The following is an 18,868-nucleotide window of genomic DNA, read 5'->3' as shown; positions in this document are numbered from 1 at the left end:
AATTGTGTACATTGGTAAAAGTTGTAATGCCGTAGGCAGCGTCCCTTCCGGCCCGACGGCCTGTAGGTAAGAATGCAGTAATGGAGAAGATGCGGTTTTTTGGGTGTAATTGATATAAAAGTGCTGCCACAATATTTATCCCTTGTATGAATACTGTTCATGTCTCATATGTCCCATCTATCCATTTGTCCTAAGATAAGAAAACTGACTTCGGTTAGGAATGGATAGAGCATCCGCATCGGTACGGGCCTTCAGTGGAATCACTGGTTACGGACGGCATCGTTAGGCATAAGTTAAACTTTACACCAAATCCTCAAGACATGCGCATGCCTCCAAAGCTTTGCCTTCAGAAGCCGGATTCCGCCTTCCATTCCGCTTAATTGTATCGTAATGCTTTGGGCCATATGATTAAAGCTGTTGAAGGCTTATTCCTCATAAATCCTTTCTTGCCTTCGCCTGCCTTCGGCATGGACTGTGCTGTTCGCTTGGCCAAATAAACTCCTACAACTAAGTTTTAACTGAAATGACGTGCACAGAAGTCATTGCACCAAACTGCACGTTCCCTTTAAAGCAGACACTAACACCAAATGGGAGAATGTTGGCGGATTGTTAACAGCTGGCAACTACACCGCTTTCACCCCACGTTTTCTCCAGCACAAGGACGGAAGGGCCAAGCAAGACGAAAGGTAGGTAAGGTAGGTAGCTGTAGGTATGCCAAGGATGGACTTTTGACGTACGAGTTCGCCCATGGAGAACCGGAACGAATTTCATTCACATGACAGATGCAAAGGCGACGCAGCAGCAGAGCCGTTGTGTCAGAACTATTCAATCTTCGCTGCGGCTGGTTGGCGTGGAGCTTGCTGTCCACTGCTGCACTGCTCGTTAATTGCCAGGAGGGCGACGTCGGCGTGCTGACATTGAGCGGCGAAGGACCGGCAGAAACCGCGATTCCCATGCTCAGAGTACGTCCATATATTGCTCCTGCCGATAATCCTTAGGATGTGCACATTGGATGGTCATCTATCGGTGCCGCAAACCCTCCGGCACGTCCGGGTCTTGCTCACATTGCAAAATAAAGACGCCATCACAGCTCATACGTAAATCAGCTTCTACTCCAGCCTCAATTTGGATAGCGCTTGCTAATTTCTACATCTGGAACGTAATCTGGATCCCACACGCGAGATGTGAGCACGGGCACCTGCTCTGCATCCGTGCGTTACAAAACCCTGCTGGTGTGCGTTCAGTGTCTTTCAGTTGCGTTCAGTGTCTTTCAGTTGCGTTCAGTGTCTTTCAGTTGCGTTCAGTGTCCACCCGCCAACTGAGGTTACGAGACCGTCGAACCCACCGTCATACGCACGGCTGTGGCTCACAGCGATTCATCACCAATTCGCCGATAATCACACGCTGGTTATTGTGTGGGGCGGTGCACAGCTGCGGCGGATTCACCCCTACTGGCCCCATGAATTTATTGGCCTCGGCTGCACAACGCACACACACACACACACACACACACACACACATACACACACATATATATATACACACATATACACGCACACGCACACACACACACACACACACACACACACCGTTGCGGGCGCACGCAGGCGTTCCGGACTTTTGAGACGTATATGGGCGTGCCGCTCCGGGTCTTCTACCGCAACACTTCCTCGTCTTCAGCCACGTCCAGCATCGCCGCGGATACCCGCGCGCAAAGATTCACCGACGGCTTGCAAGTGGGTTCTGGGCAAGGATTGGGGGGGAACCCGGGGACGTTTCTTCTTTTCTATGCCAGGGAAAAGCAATATGTCGCGAACACCCTTGTTCCCGCGCAACGGGCTTACACCCTCGCTATGATTCACAACTCGCTCGTATGAATGTGGTAGCTGCGCGCTGCTACGGGAGGTAATGTCCGGGTTACCTGACCCTCCTTTGGCTGTTCGGCTCGGCGGGGTTTCTGCGGACAGCAAATGATAAGAGTGGCTCCCTCATATCTCAGTTAGTTGTGTATTTAAATATAATATGACGCCTGCGATTTCACCCCCGCGCCCATGGACTGGCCATGTTGACAGCAATGTTAGTTGCTGCCCTGCCGGCTCTGGCTAGGCCAGTATAACAACGTTCCGTATTTCCTGGGCTGCTGGTGAGCCACATCCAGTTTTCTCGGTAGTTACGCCTGGCGGTCCGTCTGTCCCCCAAGCTCCATCCAATCTGTATGTAGATGGTGCTGTGACGTGGCATGCGTACGGTGTGTTTGCAATTTCTATGTTTATGGTTCTCCGGTTGGCTGTTGTTGTTGCGAATGCTCCAAGTCTTTTAACTCTGACGTCGTCCTTTGGGCACTCGTCCCCGTCCGCGTCCGGGCACCGGCAGTTCGCAATCTCGGAACAACCTCTGACATCCGCGCAGCGCTCCAACTTCTCATCCACCGGTGTGACGGGGGATTCGCTGCACATCCCGCTGTTCATCAACAGTTACGGCCTCTTCTATAATATTCCAGGTGGGTGACCAATAATGATCCGGTAGAAGGAAAATAAACGGGGAAAGCCTGCTGGGTGTGCGGGAGCTATGCTGCTGAGCTGCTGTGGCTCAATGGCAACAGGTAGTAAGCATGTGTGTATGAGAGCGTATGAATGAATGTGAGTGTATGTATGTGTGTATATGTATGCGTGCATGTGTGTTTATGTGGCTGATATCTGAATTTGCCGCTTAAGTACGGACCACGGGCGTATGTCCACTAGGGCGCTGTCGAGGCCGCGAAACGGAATTCGCTGGGGACATCTGCCCCACACCACACTTGAGAGTGCTCCTCCGCGGTGTTGTGTTTGCCGTTGCAGGGAATCAGGCCACATCCCTGAATATGACAGCTTGCCTCGCGGCGAGAATACTCAAAGGGGTACGTAAAGCGGCAGAGCGCTAACAGGTTACGTAGGGTAACAAGGGCTGAACAGTTCGTTAGTAGGGTAAATTGGTAGTGTAGGGCGCATTGATTGCAGGGCCGCAGGGGGCGCAGGGGGCCCAGGGGGCGCCTTCCATAGACTCAGGCAGGACGGTTCCTGGCATCACCTGGTGGTTAGGATGTTGGGGACTTTAAAAAAGTGTATTTATCTGCAGTCCGGGTTTTGCAGCTATGCTTAGCCTGTACTAGCTAAGTACGACAAAAGGCAGCGCAGCGGTTCATGTTGTGCACGGCGGCGGTACTGTACGGACGTTTTTTATACCTTATTTTTTGTTATATATTTCGCATAGCAGCAGGATGCTCTTTGCTCGTACATGCGTATGGTGGGTGGAGCAACGAAGTTCTCTACCAACGGCGGACCGTGCTCGATGAAGCGCGCATGTCGGCAACCGCTCAAAGGCCACTAACTTCAGGCATCTATCCCATTTAAGAAGTCAAACTCCGGTGATGATGTCCTTCGTAGGATCTACGGTGTGACCTACTAGGCCATGGCCCTTGCTCTAAGTCGTCGACTGTGTTACGTTTATCCTTATCACAACCAGTCAAGGTGGTGTCTAAAGACACCGGATGCGATACACCAGCGAAGATGTAGCCATCCAGTGTACGACACGTACTAATGTACGACGTCGTAAAAGGGAGAGTCTTGAGAATAGCTACGTGAACCCCTTTGAAGAGAGTCATTCAGAGATATGTAACTGCTCTTGCACGTTACAGACTGAGTACTACGGGAAATGTCTATAGGGCTTATATCTATAACCGCCCCACTGCTTGCTCACGCTTGCTTACCTCTCCACACACAAACAACGCCTTTACCTTCGCCGTTGCTGGGTGAAACTGGTGAAACGCGCGGAACGCCCGTTCAAGCACACAGGACATTTCTGAATGGACGCACCCAGACTTCCTGGACGAGAATCCCGCTTTCGTCAAGGTAATAAGAGTGCGTGGAATAATAGCGAGCTCCTTCCTTAGTAATCGGGCAACGCTGCTTCAGCAGCGAACCTGCGGAAGGCACTGGTAAGTGTACGAAGCTTACGTAGGACAAGACTGTCGTATGCTCTTGCCTTTCTTCCGTCGCCCTCCCCGCTTGCCGCAACCAAGTTGAACGACTGTACGTATGAGAACTTGATAGCAGTCGCGTCGCGCATGTTGAAGCTTCCGTTCTGCTCACCCTTGCTTGATCAAGCGCCGTATCAATGAGGCTCCTCCTCCAGTGACCCGCCTCCGTGGTTGAGATGCGCGACTATCCATTCCAGCATCAGCATCAGCATCCCCTGCTCGGCCCCGTCCTCCCTTGATCCCTCTCTCCAAGGCTGCTTCCGTCTCCAAGATTACAATCCTGGTGGAGTCAGCCACTTCAGGGGCCACCTCGGCAGTCCTCGGCTGGCTCGCCACAGCATGCCCGTCCCTACCCGTGACGTACGACAGCATTCGTACAGATGTCGTACTCGTGGGCGCCGACATGATCCACAAGCTCCTGTCCACGCCGTTTTCGTTCGGGTGGATGCCGGCATCTGCGGGTCGAGCCGCCTCCCTGCCCGAGTTCGCCTTGGAAACGTCTACTCCCGGGCAGTTCGTGGTTTGTGGCGCCTCCAACACCACCGCCTTATGGGATGCATTGGTCGCGGTGGTACCCACAAGTGAGTGAGCCTCGGCCTGTCTGTCTATCTGTCTGCCTGCCTGCCTGTGTGCTTGCCTGCCTATCTGCCTGTCTGTCTGTCTGTCTGCCTTCCTGCCAGTTTGCCTGCCTGCCTGCCTGCCAGTTTGCCTGCCTGCCTGCCTGTGTGCTTGCCTGCCTATCTGCTTGTCTGTCTGTCTGTCTGTCTGCCTTCCTGCCAGTTTGCCTGCCTGCCTGCCTGCCTGCCAGTTTGCCTGCCTGCCTGCCTGTGTGCTTGCCTGCCTATCTGCCTGTCCGTCTGTCTGTCTGCCTTCCTGCCAGTTTGCCTGCCTGCCTGCCTGCCAGTTTGCCTGCCTGCCTGCCTGTGTGCTTGCCTGCCTATCTGCCTGTCGTCTGTCTGTCTGCCTTCCTGCCAGTTTGCCTGCCTGCCTGCCTGCCAGTTTGCCTGCCTGCCTGAATGTGTGCTTGCCTGCCTATCTGCCTATCTGCCTGCCTTCTGTCTGTCTGTCTGTCTGCCTGTCTGTCTGTCTGTCTGCCTTCCTGCAAGTTTGCCTGCCTGCCTGCCTGCCTGCCTGTTTGCCTGTCTGGCAGCGGGCTTACTGCAACTGACTTAGTTCGTCCATATCTTAAGCTGACTGCTTGTTGCTGGATTTGTACCAACACTCTTCCGCCAACAATCTTCCGTCCACACCCTCTTTTTTCTCTCCCTCCTCTCCCTGCGCTGCGCTGCGCAACCACGTACCCATGCAACATATGAAGCCCTGACGGGGGACTACAGCTCTGTGTCGGTGTCTGCCCTGCCTGCCAGCGGGGTGGCCCCCATCCTCACCCTCACCTACCTCATCACCCGCAGCAACTGGAGCTACTCCCCAGCAGAAGCCCAGCGTGGTGAGGCAGTCAAGGCCCTGGCCATCTTCTTCCATACTGTCGCCGTCACGGGAGCGACTGGCGCCGGCAGCAGCAGCAGCAGCAGCAGCAGCAGCGGCGGCGGCGAGGGTATGTTGTCGCAGTTCGGGCTGTTGTCGCTCGGGAGCACTGTCACAGCTGCGATAAGGTATGCGGTATGCGGCGTGGACGGTGCATGATGCAACCCTTCGCACGTAATGATACCCCCCTGGTGCACCCCCACGTGTGTTGTCCCAGGGGAAGAACGAAAGGGGAAGACTTCCCATTCATTGTTGTGGTGTGTACCTATGCTTGCAGAGCCGCCTCTTCCGGCGCTTTCATCACAGGGAGAGGTGCAGTGCCGTACGTCTTCGCGGACAGCAATGGGCCCAACGGTGAGGCATCTAGTAAGGCGAATGTGCACGTGTACACTGACCGCCACACACACGCAATCCAGCAGGGAAAGCTGGAGGAGCTCGCGTGGCAGGGCGCTGCTCCGTTCCCAATCCTGGGGACGGCCCTGGAAACTGATAGGTCCTATTAACTAGTCACAGGATGACATGCAGGTGCTGACCTCAATAGCCAATGATAAGTCTTGTTGAATTGTTACAGGGTGGGAGGCTTCTGGGCCATTTAGGCTCCGAATTCAAAAAATATGTTGCTGTCCATGGTAGGACTCTTGCACGAACCAAGGAGCATGCAGTGATGGGGACGAGGGGGGCCCATTCCCTCCAGCTACGCTGGTCAGTCGCGGCACATCTGAGCTGTGCGCACACCCAGCAGCATCGTGGTGTGCCCGTTCCCGGGCACGCTTCGGTTGCATGGCGCATTGGGTTGTCCAAGACTGCACCACGGAAGACTGCACCAGTGCCGCGCAATATCCCTCACCCTCATCCTTATTATACCTTCATTCTCGTCCTCGTCACCATACTGTACACCGCTATTCCTACATGCCCCCTCAAGCACATCTCTACCAGCCCGCCGTACACCTTGTGTCGTATTTTTCAGATGTGCATAGTGCGTAAAAATGTTACTCCCCCTTCTGCTTGCGGTTGCAGTCCTCAGCTCAACACGCTCCTCCTTTGATGTGGCCATCTACATGGATCTGCTTTCCCAGGCAGGTCATGGATGGGTCGGTGAATGCATTCACCCGGGGGGAGGAAAGAAATGGATGGGCACGTGGACTGGACTGTTGGGCGTCTGCCTAACGTCAGACACCATCACCAACTAACGATAACACCACTGTGAACGTGTGAACGGCTTACTAGCCCGACGAAATAGAGCAGCTGTGAACGGCAACGTAATAATGCTGGTGGATGGTGATGCGGTCTCGACACGCCATACCCGGCTCCCCTTGGGCTCGGCTTTTCCTTCTGTCGCCCCACTTGTAACATAACATCGCGTGAACGTCCATCACAATGTATCCATCTATCCATGCCTCTGAGGCCCAGCCAGCCATTCAACCTGTTTGCATAAGAAAAGGTCCGGTGACGCCATCCACGTGCGTGCTGACAGAGGCATCGGCGATGTACATGGGTCCGATCTTGTTGTCTTCTGGAGTCTGTTGTTGCTGCAACGAATGCAGTGGTATTAGAGAAGCTTGCCGCTCTCCTCTGCGCGGCCTATCCACTGCCTCTCCGTCCTATACGTGCATCCCATCTTTTTTCCCCAGAGAATTGGAGGAGCCGAGAACTCTACTTCAAACATACGATACCTCAACAACAATTGTACTGCCCAACTTGATGCCCCAGCTAGGATTCCCCCCTCCCACCCGAAAGTCTCTTTCCTCCCATGCGATACATGCCAACTATATTCCTTGCATCTCATCTGCCACACATACATAGCTAGGAGCTCTTCGCACGACGGTGGACAGCGGCACCGCGCGGGTGATGCGAGGTGCAGGCAGCTCTGCCGCGTCGCTCTTCATTTGGCGCTGCTTCTCAGAGATGAGGGCCAGGTCCACCAGCCCCATGCACCTCGTGTATAGAGCCACCGGGTCGGGCTCGGGTCAGAACGAAGTGGTGGCCAAGGCCAACGGGTACCAGGCAATCGTGGATTTCGGGATCTCCGATACGCCCATGCCGGATGCGCTGTACACAGACCTAACCGCAAATGGCAAAGTCGCGATGGTGCACATTCCTGTCCTGCTGGCGGTGAGTGATGCGTGATGAGCAGTGTGTGGGTCTGAGAACCGATGTACGGCAGCTAGGCACTGTACGGCAAACCTGGCGACGCCATCCTGGCAAGCTGTAATACTCATGTATTACTTATCATTACGCACCTTCTGTTTTGTATGGTAAGCAAGTACTAGACCGCGGAAGGGCGCAGCACTTCACCATGCTAAGTACGTCCTCCAGCGACCTAGCATGGGCCCACTTCAGCCCGCGTGCAAAAATGCAGATCAATCCGTACATCTCTTATTTTTCCGTCCGCGCACCTTACTGATACGCGTTCTTCGTCTCGTTGTCGTACATAAATGTATTGTACGACGGGGACGCGGCCCACCACTTGGTTGCTTCTGGTCCCAACCCTTAGCCCATGAACTTTTTCGTCAACATTCCGGAGAGCGTACTGCCCTCGCGGCAGCTCAGGCTCAGCCCTTGTACCCTCGCCAAGATTATGCAGGTAAGGGCTGTATGCGGGAGGTGCCGGCTAAGCCCGCGAGCGCGTAGTGGCTTGTGGGCTTAGCTGGCTGAAAAGAAAATCCTTACACTGAGCCAGCCGAAAGGATCATGTATGCGAGCAGTAGGGGGCCCAGGTATGAAAGGAAGCAGAGCTGGTTTTATGAGGCGGTGCGCGTATAGCTCCGCTGACACACACTAACGTTGTCGGCGGTGTCCTAAAACCCTACCTACCGACACTTCATAGGCTGCCTTACCAAAACATCTACCTGTCCCCAGCCCGAACTATGTCGAATGTGTTACGTAAGCGCTTAGGACGGTGGCGGGTAATGGTGGAAGTTATCAGCGGACGTCAGTAGCTGGCGAGCCCCAGCCCTGCTGCAGTGCAGTCCGTTCGTCCCGTGCGCATGCGTGGACGTCTCTTCCCCTCGCATTTCATGCTCCCTTAGCACCTTCTTTCACCCGGCATCTATGCCCCGCCCCTTTTCCCTACTTACTGATCACCCCTTCCCTACATCCCTGCCCCGGAGCACCAGGCCGATATCCTGAGCTGGAGCCATACTGACATAGCAGCTGACAACAACGGCTTCACACTCCCCGACCAGCTCATCACCGTGTTCTACCGGCAGTTCAGCTCCGGAACCACAGCCGTCATCACCGCCTACCTCACAGCCACATGCCCAAGTAAGCACGCGGCTGCATGTAGCATATTGGCTACCAATCAAGCAGATAGATAGGCCCCACGCCTTAGGAGCCCTGCATGCCTGCAGCTGCACGCGCTCATGCGCATCACGTACATTCACACGTACATTCACACGTACATTCACACGTACATTCACACGTACATTCACACGTACATTCGTGCATGCACACTGGTCATTGGCGTCTGTATGTCACCTACATGTCTCTTAACCACCTCGCTCCGCGTCATCCCTGCCGCAACGTACGTGCAATCCCAACTCGCGTCGCCGCACTGAAAAAACACACGTCCTTTCCAACACGTCCTTCTTCACGCACGCAGCGTGGCGCCTGGGTTCTGGCAGCTTGCTGTCCATCTGGCCGGCCACCTTCAAGCCCGCGGCCAATGCACTGAACATGTCCACCAGCGTCTTCTCCACTCCTTGGTCCATTGGCTACATGGATGCCGCCAACGGGCTGGACCTGAACCTGGTGGAGGTCGCCATCCAAAACAAAGAGGGGAACTTCGTCACCACCCAGGTATGTATGTATGTACAGAATACATACACATGTATGTATTTCTTGGGTGCTCAGGTGCTTGTAAGCGTGGTGGTTTACGAGTTTTGGGTTGTCGCCATATATGCTTAAGAGCCAAGGGTAATGTAAGCACGGTCGTGGTGGCACAGGACATGCTGTACAGCATCAGTTTTACTAGTGCGAACGACCCCGTTAAATTAACCCACAAAACTAACTAGCTAACGAGCCCAACTGCAGACTGGAGATGTGCCCGGCGCCGCCTCCGCGCTGTTCAAGTCCGATGCCTGGCCCAAGGATCCCCTCCAGTCCTTCTCCGCGGTTTCAGTGCTGAACCAGCCGGGGGCGACCACCTTTCCCATTGTCGCGATGCCCTTTATGTTCGTGCGCACCGACCTCACAAACCGTGGGGACGCTGGCGCGCTGCTTCAGAGCTTCCTGACGTTTCTGTTGGGCGACTGGGCACAACACGTGATTGCACCGGCGGCGGGCTTTAGCCCACTGCCAGCGGAAGTACGGCAATACACGACAGAGCGGGCGCTGCCGTTGCTGCAAATTGACACGCGGGCCAAGATGTGGACATTTGAAAGCGGCAGCGTGTTGCCGGCAGGTGGGTGGCTGGGTGTGTGGGCCGCGCCATGCCGCCCACGAGGAGGTGTGTGGTTGGGTGTGTGGCGCGACACGCCGGAGTTGATTGGTCAGCAGCAAGGCGGAGTATTGGCTGAATGGCGGATGAGGGTCCGGTCTAAATTTTCTTCCAGGATATGACGTATTCGCCAGGCTTGTGAAACAGTCACGTCTTAAGTTATGTGGACAAGCAAGGATGCGCCTTCTGTCCATCCCTCATGCTCTGCCCTGTCCTGCCACACGTACATTACACGGCATCTTCACCAGCTCGTATTCGAGGCTCAGCTCCTAAGAGTAACGTTGATGTATATGCACACATGCGCATGCAGGCAAGGGCAGCGCTGACTACGTGATAAGCTCCTTCGCGGGAAGCTTCGAGAACACGAACGCCGCCGCCTTTGCAGACTTCTACAAGGCCTACTACCTTCTGCAGAACAAAGCAACCGCGCGAGCCGCGAACGCCTCCGCGACGTCCGCCACGTCCATCAATGCGAGCGCGCTGCTGTCGTACATTCCCGCAAACCTAAAGGATCAGCTTCAACGTATGGATAGACAAATTGCCGTACTGCAGATCATTGCAATTACGGGGATTTGCTTTGGTATCCTGGGCCTTATCCTCGCGATCTTCAGCTCATGTAGGATATTCGTACACTCGACCTTATGGGGCGGGATTGTCGGCGGCTCGGCTGGTGTCGTACACCCCACCTCTATGATTAATATGGGCGGGGGTAGCGTCCGAAAGCAGAAGTCAAGTGGCAATATGAGCGAAACGTCGTTGCACGACATGGCCATGGCGGCGGAGATTTAATAGCAATGACAGCGGTATGCATGGGCGCATCCAAGCAGTCACATGCATGCTTTCTTTGCAGTGAAGGCGGCTGTGCTCTCGCGAACTTATCCGCGATAAAATGTCGGGTATGTATGTCGTTACAGGGTGGTTAAGCTTCACCAGCGGGCCCCTTTCCCGAGGCAGGTGTGTAGATGTGTAGTTGTGTAGGTGTGTAGGTAGGTAGGTGTGTAGGTAGGTAGGTGTGTAGGTAGGTAGGTGTGTAGGTAGGTAGGTGTGTAGGTAGGTAGGTGTGTAGGTAGGTAGGTGTGTAGGTAGGTAGGTAGGTAGGTAGGCAGGTATGTATGTAGGTAGGTATGTATGTAGGTAGGTAGGTAGGTAGGCAGGTAGGTAGGCAGTGGCACCCGATCTGTCGGCATCGATGACGTCGCCGGATTGCACGACGAAAGTACGAAATGCTGCTGACTCGAGATAGATTCGGCTGAGTCAGTCAATGCGGACATCGGGGTCGGTCTGTCGGTTCTGCTGCTGTTCCGTGTGGGTGTGGCTGAGGGGGTGAGGCTAAACGAGCTCCCACACATTCATCCATTTCCATGACTATCTGGATTACTATCCACAAGGTTGTGTGCCGAGTGGTTTGACTTATCAGCACGCAGATATGCGTTTGGACGTTTTTTGGAGGCGTTGTCATGCACCGTGGGGAAGTCAATCTATGACAAGTTCCATGCACCTGCTAGTTCCACAAGCATGCGCGCAGGGCTTACGGAGAACGTACGATAAGGGATGTGGTGATGTGCAAGATGGCAAGGGTTCCCCTGTGGTTAGGGGAACGGCTCTGGGATTGGGTTAGCAATCACAAGCGGTGCATACGTTTGGGATCTTTTCATGCATTGCAGCTCCTGCTGTCCCACCCGCCTGTGTGGGCTAGTGTGAGCTCATCAGCCCGCTATGGCCGGGCAGAACAGAACCGATGACGAGCTAAACCTCTGCGGCTGTCGCAATGGGGAACTGCATTTTGCAGCAATGATCGCCTCAGAACTGGGCTTGACAGCAACAGTTGCCTTATCAGGCAATGGCAAGCGGCTACCAGCTAGGTGGGTAAGCCACGCGCGAAGCGACGCACGGGGCGCGCTCGCGCGCGTGTGTGTCTGCATGAGTGTGCACTTGTAGGTATTAGCGCTGGCTCTATCCCTGCCTTACTTTGGCTGTAATAACGGGCTATGGAATGGGTTACATTTCGCGCAAGCTTGCGCGTTGCAACATCGGGGCAATCCAGATGCTTAACGAAGAGGCTGCGAGTAGAGAAGACCCAGTCGTGCTTCGTTGCTGGACTTGCTGCGCTTAGCTTTCGGGTCAGCTAGCGGAGTGCGCTAAAGGCAATACGGATAGCAAATGGGTTGAGATATTGAGCGCTGAAAACTATTTCAACTGGTTTTCGGATCATGAAGTTTTCAGGAACACCGAAGCCAGAGACAAAGCCAACGAATTCATCGAGGTCGCTGCGGGAATGGATGCCTGCAGGTGCACCTGTGACGGACTCAGTGAGTCAGGGAGCCAGCATAATTCATGTTGCCTGATGTGCGTGCGTTGTCTGACAACGAGGCAGGGCGGGAAGAAAAACGACACAACGAAAACCACATGCACAGTGGTCAGGTACAAAAAGCGAGTCTGGATATCCTGTCTGGACTTGGACTACGACACGATACCGAGATAGTTGGGGAGGACTTGAACTCATGAGTTTGCGCCAATGGCCCGAAAATCCGTGAGAATTCACGGTATATAATACAATAATTCCAGAGTGTAGCTCTCGGTGCGATAGCTAGGGGTAGGTTACTAGAGCTACGACTCCGGCACTTCGTGTTGCATGTGTGAAGAAGGGTGTTGATTTTAGCACATAACAGCAGCAGTGCATGCAACCTGTGCAGGTGGTCGAGGGCGTCGTATGGCCAAATTACGGTGCTATTCCGTGAGTTACTTCACTCTGGTCCTTTCAAATACTACACATTAGGCACCATCCAGGGGCTGTTAAAGTCATCCAATGCTATGTATGCTCCTGACCAGCTGCCTGGTTGGCTTCCGCTGGCAGTCCTATGAATCTTGAGGTTCAGGCTGCAGCAGAGGTTCAGGCTGCAGCATGTTGGCACTGCTTGTTGCACGAAGGGTAACTTGTAAAGTGGTTGCAAGTTGCGTGTCCAAAATAGAATACGTCGTTACTACGGTGAAGTACGGGCATCTTGGTGAGTAAGCACAAGAAACCGGTACCTGAAACTTGAAGACAAGGCGTTTTGTGGTAAATTGGATGAAAGGACCTTAGAAACAACGTTACGCTCGCTTGATGCAAAAGTACGAGGCATTGGCCTCGACAAACAGTTATGGCCGGTAACAGTCAGCTTATTTCATGCGATGTGTTACGTTGAGGAAAATGAGACGCTGGGCGTGCTTCTGGGCCGCCTTCCAGCGGAGCGCTCCTGCTCCGGCACCTTTTAGACAGCCGAATCTTTAGGTTCCAAGGCATGGCGCTGGCTGTCTTTATAGCCTTTGGTAAGTGCATATAAAATAACCTTTGAGGCGTGAGGAGCGGGAGCCGCTCAACGCACAACTAATCAAGTCTCGTCGCTCCCCATGTGTACAGTATTCTTCCATGCAATCAATGGTCGCGTTGTGGGCCAGGCGGCTGGCGCAGGATGCCAGATGCCTGGTTACGTGTTCTGGGCAGGCGCTTACTCACCCCAGGGGACCCTCAGCAGCTGGCCTGGCACGTGGTCTGTGGGCGGGCGACAACGCCTCATGGAAATTTGCAACGCGCTGACATCTTGCGTTGCATTCAGCGATCCTGGGGACCTTAAGGGCTTCTTGCGGCCTGCCAGCGGCTGGGCTTGGGCACCGCCTACAGGTAAGTGGGGGAGATTGGCATCGTTGTGGATGCCCCCACGGACTTACTGTAAGCAGCAGCAGCAGCAGCAGGCTGTTGACCTCCCTAACTCCCTAACTCCCTTCAGCTGCTTTATAAACCGAATCAAGGGGAGAACAGACGGCCCATCCTACCAACGTTTTAAATTGACATCACCCAAACTGGTCATTCGCCACACACGCAGACGACGATCCTTCACTCTGCTTGGGCACGTACATCAAAAGCGCAGTCTCGGCGAACATCTCCGCGCGGGCGGCCGCCAAGGCCAGAGCCGCGGCGCTTGCGGCGATGGAGACGTCGCCGGCGGGGGCATCAGCTTCTGCGTGGCCGGTAGGACCATTCGGCATCCTGCCGCCGCCAGCTCCAGCCCGCGGCGGAAACAGCAACACTACGGAAGGCACGTCAGCAGCCAACACTAACATTGAAACAGGAGGGTCTGGCCGCACGGACGACGGCGATGACGACGGCGGCGGCAGCAGCAGTAGCAGCAGCGGCGGTGGCAGCGGCGGCAGCAGCAGCAGCGGCGGTGGCAGCAGCAGCGGCGGGATTGAGATCATGGATGTCCGTAGCAGCCCTGGCGAGCCAGCGTCAGCTGCCTTGACAGCGGCATGCAATGACTCTGCTAACCTAATACCGGGCTTTCAGTTTTACCCCAATCGGTTCATAGATAACGCACCTCTCTTGTACGACATGACGGCTGTCGTACTGGACGATATGATGGTCGTAAAGCTGCAGCTAGTTGCTGCGGCTTGTGTCCAGTACTCTTGGTGCTATGCGTTCGACACGACAGGACGGATCTGGGGAGATTTGGTGCGTGTGTATGCATGTATGTATGTATGTATGTATGTGTGCAAAAAAGGGTGCAATTCGGTGCGAATGGGTGGCTGCACGTCCCTGCACGTTCCCCCGGCGGAGATATCCCAGTAGTTCGTCTCATCCCCCGGGCGGAGATACCACCCGGGATGAGACGTGTCGTGCCAAACCAGCATCCCCGGATGTAATCCCCGCAGCAGCGGCAGCAGCAGCAGCAGCAGCCAGTCATGGGAACCACCACATGCAACTCTAAGGAGAGCGGCACCCCCGGATGATTCAGATCCCTGCCTGCATTATTAACAATGAACCGTCGCATGTGCGCGCGCACACACACACATATACACAGACACACGCACATATACCAGACACACGCACATATACACAGACACACGCACATATACACACGCAGACAGACCTGGCCACCATCGTATCCCTCCGCAATGGCTGTGGCTGACCCCGCCCGGGCCTCCCGGCTGCTTGTCATGGGCATGGACATCGGCACAGTTGACGTTTTGCTTGCGTTCTCCTGTGCCCGTCCGCCTCCCCGTCATTCTCCGCGCAGTCGGCAGCTGATACTTGCTGTTTGCACTTATTTCCCCACCCTTTCCCCCGGGACCCGTACCCTGCCTTGCCTGCCCTACCCTGCTCCCTGTCCTACCCTGCCCTGCCCCCTTGTCCCGGCCTCCGGGCTCACTGGTCTGAGGTCAGACCAAGCTGTCGCAGTACGCGGACCTGCTAGGGGCCCAAAGCGCGATGTGGAAGCCGAACGACGTGCGACAGCGGGGTGTGTGCGGCGGCACCTTTCTGCGGGTCACGTCCGGCTTATCAGGTGGGGTGGCTGGGTGGGTGGCTGGCGGGCTGGCCACTGGTCAGTGTGGCTAACTTTACGTCTATGGCCCGCTGGACCCCGTTGACAACATTAACTCCTGGGTGGGGGTGTATGGTGTGTCTGTGTGTGCGTGTGTGTGTTTCCTGTGTTTCCTGTCAGAGGACTTGGCTCTCATCGGGGGATGCGACTTGCATGGATCCAATAATATCCGGATCCAATGAGTTTCGTTGGAACCAGTTTCGTGGATTTAAAATATTATATTTTACCCATTTTCATATTTACCCCTCCGGGGCGCCCTCCCAGGCTGTACATCGCGTACGGACTTTGCGTTGTACCCGGGCCGGTACTCCTCCGGTCGTGTGTACGACACGTTGTCGAGCGGCACGACGTTGGACGAGCTTCTGGACGCATGCGGGTCGGACACTGGAGCTCACTGCGCCGCCGTGCAGTACCCGGAGATGCAACTGTTGCTGGAGCCGCCGGCGGCGGCCATGGTGTACGACATGCCGCCGGCGCCGGCGGGATCTTGCATGGGCACATACGTACGTTTACCGCCGTACCTTCAGGACTTCAAGTCCGGTGAGTGCTGCGTTACTTCGAGGTGTCCGTGCTGTATGTATGTCCTGCTGGCTGTCCTGCTTCGGGGCTACATCGCCCCGGCGGCGGCGGCAGTGCTTTGCAGAGAGCATGGCGTAAGTGCCGTCAGACCCCGGCATCTGCTGCTGCTGCTGCGGCGGCGGCGGCGGCGCACCCGCGGCGGCAGCGGCGGCAGCGGCGAGGAGGAAGGAGTATCTCTTTTCTCCTGTGGTACATGTGCACTCGGGCACACCCACGGGTGCTAGCATGTGTATTATAAACGAACTGGCCCGCGAGATGTACATATAGACGTACATACATATATACATACAGGTTAAAGATGGGTTCAAAAACTCGCACGTGTGTAAAACTTTACCGGGGACCGAGGGCAGTGCGTGTGTGCGTGTGTGCATGTGCGTTACGCCTGCTGGCTCTCTGTTCTTTGGGAGCGGAAAGATGAATGAATTAACGATGAGCCGGGTGGTGATTGACCTGGGCAGTGCCCCCCTACTGCGCTTCCCTCACACAGTTTGTGTCCTGAACCCCCCGCCCCCCACCCTCCACCGCCAATCCCGCTACCTAGGGTTTTGGCGGTGTGCGTGATTGTGTGTGTGTAGTCGCGTGCGTGTGTGTAGCTCGTAGTCCGTTCGGATGATGATTCCATCCCCTCGCAGTAGTAGTCGCTGTAATGGCGAAGTCTGTTCTCTCTGTATATGCATCCTTGACGCCTCTCTCTATCCACCGCATGCAGGCATGTACGATACGGTTAAACTTCCGCAACAGGAATTCAGCTCATCTTCGACCGCGTTTCTGAATTTCAGCAGCAGCAGCAGCAGCAGCAGCAGCAGCAGCAGCAGCTTCGGAGGCACCGGGGGTGCTGTGCGTTTGAATCTGTCCACCGCGGCCGAGCTGATGGACTGCTCGGCAGCGTCCGCCGGACCAGATCTTGGATCTGGTTCTGGATCCGAAACCAGATCCGGAACTGCAACAGCCACCGGGGTAGCGCCGTCGTCATGCGGCGCCGTCGTCCTGGTAACCCTCACCCTGACAAGTACGGTTGCGCTGCCACCGCCAGCTGCTGCGGTCGGTAACGATGTGTACGGCACCATAGACTTTGCCGTACAACGCGCCGACGGCAGCGCGTTGTCGTACAAGTGGCGTATGCCGGCGCCCAAGGCGAGCGGCCTAGTAACCAGCCAGTTGATCATGTACGCGGTACCGCTCCACAGCCTGAGCGACGTGGTTACTTTGTCCGCCACAAATGTAGCCGGCTACAGCTGCTACAACGCGAGGCTCTTGGTGGAGGTGACCGTACGGTCACATGTGACGAAGGTGCCGCCGCCGCCGTCGCCGCCGTCGCCGTCAGCGGCGACCCTCCTCGTTCCTGTAGCGGGCTCCGAAGCCCCGGCAGCAGGGGTCGCGGCGCCGCCGCCAGCGGCTACTGCGCTGTATTACCCTCACGGCAGATCGTCGACGGGCCTGCTGGTGGGGGCAGTAGTGGGGGCCGTCATCGCAGTGTTCTCTACGGCAGCGGCGCTGGCAACAGTACTGCTGGTCCGTCACCGCAGCCGCGAGCTGTCGTACACGAAGCCGCATGATATCACGCTCACGAGAGCGCCATCCGTGCCGCCGCCGCAACAGCCGCCGCCGTCGCCGCCGCCGTCGCCGCTGGTGGCGGTGAGGTGTTGCTCTCTCGATGCAGCTCGCTCCGAGATCGCCGCGGTGGCGCCGGCGGCAGTGGCGATGGCGGCGTCCGCTAAGGTGCCGCTGGGTTTCCTGTCTGGCTATACGGGTGTAGGCAACTTTACAACAGAGCCCATGCACGTGCGCGGCATTCCGGACGTCCTTGACGCGGATACGGACATCAGGCGCGGCGGCGGCGCCGCCGCAAATGCGCCGACGGCGGCGGCAGCGGCGGCGTCTGAGGTATGCGTTCTTGGCGTTGGCGAGGAGGTCGACGTGACCATGTCGCCCGTCGCACCCATGGCCGGGGCAGCGGGCTGGTGGAATTGCGGCACGTGTTGGTCCGTGCGTCGGGCGCCGCCCCCTGGAGCTCGCGTTGAAGGCCGGCGGGGTGTTGGCGGCGATGGAGATGGAGGTGGAGGTGGTGTTGGTGGCGGCAGCATGCAGGTAGCGGCGCCGCCGCCAGCTCAGCTGTCGCCGGCAGGCCGGCAGGCCGGCGCTGGGGCTCATATTTGCGGTTCCGCCAGCGGCAGCGGATACGGCACATCGGCCGCCGCCTCAAGAAGAGCTGCGACGGGGGCTCCGTGCCTGGCCTCAGATCGCCAGATGGCTGTTGCGGCACCGCCAGCCGGTGACGCCGGTGGTGGGCTGTCTGCCGTACGCCTCTTCCGGGCACATCGTTGGGGACTGCAGCCCGCGTCTGGAAGCGTCGGCGTCGACGGAGGTGCCAGCTGCACGTCGTACAAGTACGACACGATGGATCTGTCTTCTATGCCGGGTGACGGCAGCCGTCGGGCGACGGAATTTCCTTACGAAGCTGCCCCGGCAAGTTATAGCAACGCATCCAGCGATACTGCCGCTACCGCCGCCGCCGCCACCACCGCCGCCGCCGCTGCGGAACGCGACGCCGGCTGCATCGCGGCGGTTGCCGTGGGGCGCGGTCCTGGTCGTGAGGTCCTGCCGCGGCGCATCGAGCTTGCTAGCTCAGCGGAGATGTGGGTTTGCGGCACCCCGAGGTCCGCCGGAACGGCAGCGCCGCCACCTACCTCCGCCGATCTGGCGGCCGCGTCAATGACCTTTGAGCAGGTGCCGTACAGTGGGACGTTTGCGGCGCCGTCAGGGCGCAGCCGGCCCCTGGAGGGTCCCGACAGCGGTGTTGGCCGCCTGCGTGGGGTACCCAGGACGAAGCAGCAGCAGCGCGACCCAGGAGATGCGGCGGCTGCGGGAGCGGCAGGAATGCCGGATGCCGCGCCATGCAGCGATGGCGGTGGGCGCACCGTCACGTTGCAGCCCAGTCCTTCCTCGCGCACGACAGCTCTGATGGAGGAGGAGGGAGGGGAGGAGGCGGTG

At 56.7% G+C, this 18,868-nt stretch overlaps 2 protein-coding genes across 2 annotated transcripts; both read left to right on the top strand.

Annotated features, from left to right (window-relative positions):
• Positions 1–1,631: 1,631 nt before the first annotated feature.
• VOLCADRAFT_99334 (uncharacterized protein) lies at positions 1,632–10,727 on the top strand (the record flags this gene model as incomplete). Its single annotated transcript, XM_002958114.1, has 12 exons — positions 1,632–1,736; positions 2,374–2,500; positions 2,838–2,896; positions 4,269–4,596; positions 5,334–5,628; positions 5,778–5,854; positions 7,404–7,612; positions 7,995–8,084; positions 8,611–8,764; positions 9,102–9,298; positions 9,533–9,902; positions 10,249–10,727. 12 exons carry the CDS (start codon positions 1,632–1,634, stop codon positions 10,725–10,727), a joined length of 2,490 nt encoding a protein of 829 aa, XP_002958160.1.
• A 2,766-nt stretch (positions 10,728–13,493) lies between these two features.
• Positions 13,494–18,865, top strand: VOLCADRAFT_119862 (uncharacterized protein; the record flags this gene model as incomplete). Its single annotated transcript, XM_002958113.1, has 5 exons — positions 13,494–13,599; positions 13,802–14,427; positions 15,139–15,259; positions 15,563–15,838; positions 16,587–18,865. Coding segments are annotated over 5 exons (3,408 nt in total), but the record flags the coding sequence as incomplete, so codon positions are not given.
• Between the last annotated feature and the right edge of the window lie 3 nt (positions 18,866–18,868).

Source organism: Volvox carteri (genome assembly GCF_000143455.1).
Source record: "Volvox carteri f. nagariensis unplaced genomic scaffold VOLCAscaffold_86, whole genome shotgun sequence".
Lineage (NCBI taxonomy): Eukaryota > Viridiplantae > Chlorophyta > Chlorophyceae > Chlamydomonadales > Volvocaceae > Volvox > Volvox carteri.
The sequence above is the reverse complement of the archived record's forward strand: the minus strand, read 5'-3'. Positions and strand labels throughout refer to the sequence as shown.